General features: G+C 47.9%; 1 protein-coding gene across 1 annotated transcript; it reads left to right on the plus strand.

Annotated features, from left to right (window-relative positions):
• The first annotated feature begins 1,707 nt into the window (after window positions 1-1,707).
• On the plus strand, window positions 1,708-4,641 carry RNF223 (ring finger protein 223). The gene is made up of 3 exons (XM_088536125.1): window positions 1,708-1,882; window positions 3,352-3,483; window positions 3,794-4,641. The coding sequence occupies exons 2-3, from the start codon at window positions 3,432-3,434 to the stop codon at window positions 4,639-4,641; spliced, it is 900 nt and encodes a 299-aa protein (XP_088392251.1). The 5' UTR covers window positions 1,708-1,882; window positions 3,352-3,431.
• Window positions 4,642-5,998: the final 1,357 nt, after the last annotated feature.

Raw genomic sequence — 5,998 nt, forward strand, 5'->3', positions numbered from 1 at the left:
CACCGCAGCAGGGTGGGAAGTCTCTGCACACTCCAGCCTTGCAGACCTCAGGTTCCCTTGGCAAGGCAGGGTCTTGCCGGTGCATGAAGGGTTGAACATGGCCATGCCTTTTTCCTTAGAAGATGAAAAATGCAAGATTATCAAAATGTGAAGCAGTGTTGTTCCACTGACTGCTCCACAAGAGGATCCCAGCTGTACCCAAACTGTTGTTTCTCAGTAGTAGCTACAAACTGGCTCTGTTGCCGAAATATCGTTAATTTGAAGCCCAATTTAACAGCACTTATGCGAGTGACTAAGTGAGCAGGACTTTTAAAAATTTCATTTACATCCACTCAGCAAAGATCCTGCGCTGGCAGCTGTAGACACATTTGCTCCCATCCTTCCTGATGCCTGAAAAGCAGTATAAATAGAGGGGGGAGAACCATATGCTGCTGTGGGATGCTCGGTGTGATGGATGACTTGCTATATGCACAGCCCATGGATGGAGTCACGGTGCTGCAGTGCAGATCTGGGAAGGTTTTCCTTTAATCTGCCTTGTCCCTTGATGTTTTGGGCTCCAGAGAAACCCTTGGTGCTCATCTAAACTTGCTGGAGGAAAAAACTCCAGCACAGACACTGTGGAAGGAGCAGTTCAACCCACTTATCATCCTAAAACTATTTTAAAATGTAGCTAATTTCAGCACATTTTGTTATTCCAAAAAGCCTACTTTTGGATTTCAGCTGTCTAAAACTGAACACCACGACTTGGAGCAGCCAAAGCAAAATGTATCCAAATATCCCACAAGTCTATGGGATTTAGACCCTTTCCCTGTCCCAAGACACTGACATGGTTCCACACATCTCTAGTGAGGTTTCTCAGCAATTTGTTAAGAAATTATACTGCCCTGAAAATACCCACAGATCATCCTGTGTCCTTTTCTGAGAAATGGAACAAGGAAGGGTATTTTTATTTACCAACAGTTTAAAACTAGGTTAAACCTAGAGTGTTTGTCCATTGCTGTTGTTTTCCCCCATCTGCTTCCTTATCTGCATGTGAGTATATGTGTTTTTATTTCATTTTTGTGGCCTGTGGTCTGATGCCTGTGAACCATTAGAACAGGTTGAATCATGTTTTCTATGTCAAGTACTACCAAAAGCTGCAAGAATGAAATTTCTCCTCCTTAACAATCCACCCAGAGCTATTTCAAACTACTCTATAGGATCTTGAAGCAGACATAAGATTGTACGAGTGGTTCAGCTGATTTATAAACAGCTTTCACGCTTTCAAACTTTAACTGCCCCATGAAAACATGGCCAGTGTATTTGCACAGAGCATTTAAAACCGGACTAGCCTTTAAAAAATAATTTAAAATAGTTTAAAAATAGGCAAAGAGCTGTCAGAATTTACTAGAAAGCAGAAGGCATTGCCCAGTCCTAAGAAAATGAACAAATAAACATTTCTCATCGTCGCCTCCGTACGGCGTACAGCACAAGCGTGTGTTTTCCGTAGTACTATTCCTTATCAATAGCATTCCAGCCTGCCCTGTTTGTCATAGAAACCGGCCCGGAGTGGAAATGCACTTGCAGCCAATGAATGATTCAGTGGTAATTGGGAAAGACTGGTGGGGCAGGTAAGTCACCTCTAGACAGGAAGGTATAAAAGATACTGGAATTACGGTGGCAGGGCCACTTTTACACGGGAGCTTTTAGAGGTGGCTGCTCTTGCTAGACCGACGGTGCTTGGGAACAAATCGGAGAGCTGCTGGGGAGCTTGGATGCCAGAAGAAGGCTTATAAATACAAAAGAGCCTGAGCTTGACTGTCCTCTGGAGAGAAGAGCCTTCAAGGGCAAAAATCAAGAACGCAGAATATGCTTTTCTCCTTCTAAACTTCACTCTGAACAGGTATTTATAGAGTTTAATCTGCTATGCACCTCTTAACTTGCTGGCTATTTGGTTGCTCTGTATTAAAGATACCATTAGGGAATCATATTACAGAATATTGTTGGCCACTGCCTTAAGAGTGTGTGGTCCCTTGGATTTTATGGTGTGGAAAGCAACTTCTAGAACCTGCATGGAAGTGAAGCCATTTGACATAATGCCTAGCAGAGTTAAACAAGCCTATAGTGTTGAATCTGAGGTAATGCATCTCTTCTGAACATTCTTGTTATGCACTGATGTTCCCAAAGTTTCTGGAAAGCCCGGATTTGCAGGGAGGTAACTAAGTGCAGGTTCTATGGAAGTGCAATGACACTGGGGAGGTCTGCCCAGGAGAAGATATTGTATTAAAAATAAAATCATGTGGCAGCACACTGAGGAGAATGGAGGCAGCAAGCTTGAGGAGAGGCTTCGCAAAAAATCCCCATTTACAAGGAGACAGGAAAAAGGAGTCAGTAATTAAACCAAGAGGCAAGTTGTGGTCACTTTAATGACAGATGGCCAAGGTTTGTCTCCTAAGTGTAGTGCTTAAAGATAATTTCATCTCGGGCTATGCTGGATCTGATGGGAGAGGGGAGAACACTTCATTCTCAAATAGTAGAAACTTTTCTTTTGTGCAATGTGAACAATATGAAGCCTTTTTGGGATCCTAAATTAGGCATTTTTTTCTAGAAATCTCTAGCCAATGCTGGTGAGCCTCTGACTGACTGGAGAGCTATAATTACAGCAGCAATCTGAGCACTTCTGGCTTGTCATTGGTAAATCTCCCAGAGCGAAGAATCAAGCCCAGCCAGTTCAGTGACATATCCTAAAGAAATGCTCCCCAGGTGTGCAGCATCCTGGCCACTGCTGGGGACTCCTTCCAGCTAAATGCTTATTTTTAGTTGAAAATAGTAAATGCTCAATATTTGAACAGCCAGGATGGTGGCTCTGAGTGCTGCAAAGGTTTGAGTAACCTGGTTATAAACCAGCTTGCTGGGACCCATATCTTAGCCACACAGCTCAAAGCTCTTGCTTGCAGAACCTTCCAAAAGCAGAAAGCACCTGGCAGCACCATGCAGAGCTTGGGCCACTCTGCCAGGGCTGAGGACATGGGAGAGTTTTGCTTCCTTATGGAAACCAGAGCAACAAGGAAGTAGTGAGGAATTCCCCTTGCTCTGGTACCCAAGGTTGTTTCCTCCAACGGTGCTTTTCTTGCTGTGTCATGGTGACAAGGTAGAGATGCTTCTTGCGCTCTTTGTATGTAGAGGGGGCAGAGGATGGACCAAATTCCATAAGGTGTTAGTGCTTCCTCACCTTCCTTGAGTCCTCCTGAGGTACGAGGCAGCCTGCAGAACCACGATTCAATAAATAAAGCTCTGTCTCAGCACAGCAGAGAGGAGAGAGGTCCACCCCTCTTCTGTCTCCTCAACTCAATAGCATTATCTGTCTCTTAGGCCTTGCTCATGCTGCCACCATAATATCTGAGAGCCTCCCAGACTAAAAGACTGCCATAGCGAGGTCCCTACTTGACCTCATGGAGTCTTCTGCTCTTCTCCCTTCTCCGGTGTTGGGAAGCACCAGCCGGGGTACGTTGTTGTTGTGTTATTTCTTCTGCCCCGAGGGAGGTATCCGTAATGCCAGGGTGGTTCTGGTGGAAAGGCTTTGGCTGGATGCTGGATCTCTGCTGGCTGCTTGTTCCTTTGCGGGGCCCTCACCCTGCAACTTTAAAGAGGCTGCGTGTGTCACTGTCACCTCTAGCAGGGTCGCTCGCAGGCTCAGGACACAGGGAAGCTGTGAACTTGCTCTTTAGCCCTTCTAAAGAATTCTAAAAAAGGCCCGGCGATGGATGACCTCACGTTTATTGAAAACTAAAGCTGTGGTTTTCTTCTCTTCCAGAGTTTCCCAGAGCTCTGTTTATTTCCTCAGGCTCCGTCATGTCCTGCTTCACCCACCTATGGCATTCCAACACACCGGACTCTCCCACCAGCCCTGACCCTGCGTCTCCCAGCGAAATTCCCATCCCCATCAGCCCCATTGTTATCACGTCCCCGGGAGATGGCAAGAGGAAGCCCAGGTCCCCAACGGACAAGCCTGGCTCTCCCAACCCAACGTCTCCCAAGCCAACATCCCCCGTCGAATGCTCCATCTGCTTCAACACCTATGACAACACCTTCAAGACGCCCAAGCTGCTCCAATGCTCCCACGTTTTCTGCCTGGAGTGCGTGGCTCGCCTGAGCACGGGGCTGCCCCCGAACCAACCTGAGGACCAGCTTCCATGCCCCTTCTGCAGGCAGCTCACCAGCATCCCTCTGGAAGGGGCTCCAGCTCTGAAGACCAGCAAGGAGCTCCTGGCCACGCTGCCCCCCGAACTCCAGCAGGAGAAAGTGCTCTGGATGGAAGGGACCAAGCTCTGCTGCCGCCAGACATCAGATGACCCCGAGAACCCGGACTCGTGCATCTCCATTGACGTGGCCATGAGCAAGCCCGAGGCTCCGGAGCCCCCTCCGGCAGGGCTAGCCGGGAGGCTGTCCCGCTGCGACATGTGTGACGACTGGAAACGCATCCTCCTCCTCTCTGCGCTCATCATCATCATCTTCTGCATCATCCTGTGGCCGGTCCAGTGTGCCCTGAAGACTGGGAACCTCCGCTGCTTCACGAGAACTGTTGCAATGAGCAGGCCGGACTATCTCCCCCCTAAACCCACCACAGCAGCAGCGCCTGTGACACAGCCACACTTCCAGTAGCGGCGATGAGGCAGAGCTGTCACCTCCGTCCTGGCCCTTCAGGGACACCAGAGCCTCGGAAACCCACGCACGGGGTTTATAGGTCTGCTCGGGGGGACACCCGGGTCTCCTCCTGCCTGGGTTGGCTGCCCGGGACGTGATGGGCTGCCCTTGCACCTCGACGGATCCACGCGGTTATTCCGGAGAGCTGGGCTGGGGAGGGTAAATCCATTCCAAAGCTGTGTAAGCCGATAAAAAACCAACCTTATTCCACGTACTTGAAGCATTTCAGTTGTGTTACCCAGGGCTGGCGGCGTTGAATGCTGCTGTTGCAAGGTAGATATTATTGCTGCCCACCTCCGGGTACTACTGAAACACTGAGCCAGGCTGCTGTTTTGTTCCTAAGACAACATTTGAGTGCTCATCCCTTGCCCAGAAAGGGGAAGCAACTTCCCTTTGAAGAGACAGGTACACCCTGACACAGCCTTATAAACCTCCCTCCAAGTTCCAGTGTTATTTAATCGTTGGACTCTACCCTTCTCCTTGAGAAACCATTGCCAAAATGACCCAAGTTCCATCTTTTGACAGCTTCACGCTCCTGACCTTTAAGGGTGTCAGTATTAAGACACAGGCCAGTTGCTTACACTGTAATTTTTATTTAATGCAGTGACCTTCCAGCAGTGATTGGACCAAGGTCTTCATGAACAAGAATGCTTACAATTACTATAGCTTGTTTATCCCAACACAAGGATGTAAGGCAGTATTGTATGCAAATCCTATACCTGTATTTATTAAATTATGTTTCATATAATGCACAGTGTCAATTTGTAGCATTTACTTCATGTTGCCCCTCTTACTTTCTAGTGGAGACATTTCCTTAGGAGTCCTGAGTCCAGCTGCATTCCTAGATCACAGCAGCTACAGCCATGGCATGTCCATAAACCTGCACAAGTGAAGATCTCTGTCCCGTTAGTTCATATTTACCATCACCCAAGCTGTGCTGGGCCAGGTGCAACTTTCCCCTGCAATTAACCTGATTTGACCTGAAAAAATGGGCAGCCACAGAAACTGCCCATTTTCACTTCTTCCAGCTGGTTGAAAAGCAATTCCAGCTTCCAGCAAATCCGTTGCTATGCAAAACATCGGTGGAAAACTGCCACTACCCAGAATATCTTCCCAGCACCAGCTGAAGTGGGTTCTTGGCATAAGTGACTTGCCAAGGCTCAAGGCAGAGAAGGCACTTCCATTTTACAGCAGGTCCATCTGAGACTAAACCCAGCAAATTGACTCTAGAAGAGCTGAAGTGCTTTGTTAGACACATCTTGGCCACCCCTTCAGCTCCCATTGGTGAGACTTAAGGGCAAGAGGGAGGCAAATA

The sequence above is a fragment of the Tinamus guttatus genome, unplaced genomic scaffold, assembly GCF_059628265.1.
Source record: "Tinamus guttatus ecotype Peru unplaced genomic scaffold, ASM5962826v1 Tinamus_guttatus_pri_ptg000652l, whole genome shotgun sequence".
Lineage (NCBI taxonomy): Eukaryota > Metazoa > Chordata > Aves > Tinamiformes > Tinamidae > Tinamus > Tinamus guttatus.

Coding starts and splice junctions, on each gene's coding strand:
- RNF223 (XM_088536125.1), top strand. CDS start 3,432: ATGGAGTCTTCTGCTCTTCTCCCTTCTCCGGTGTTGGGAAGCACCAGC. Junction 3,484..3,793: donor GTTGGGAAGCACCAGCCGGG/GTACGTTGTTGT, acceptor CTTCTCTTCCAG/AGTTTCCCAGAGCTCTGTTT.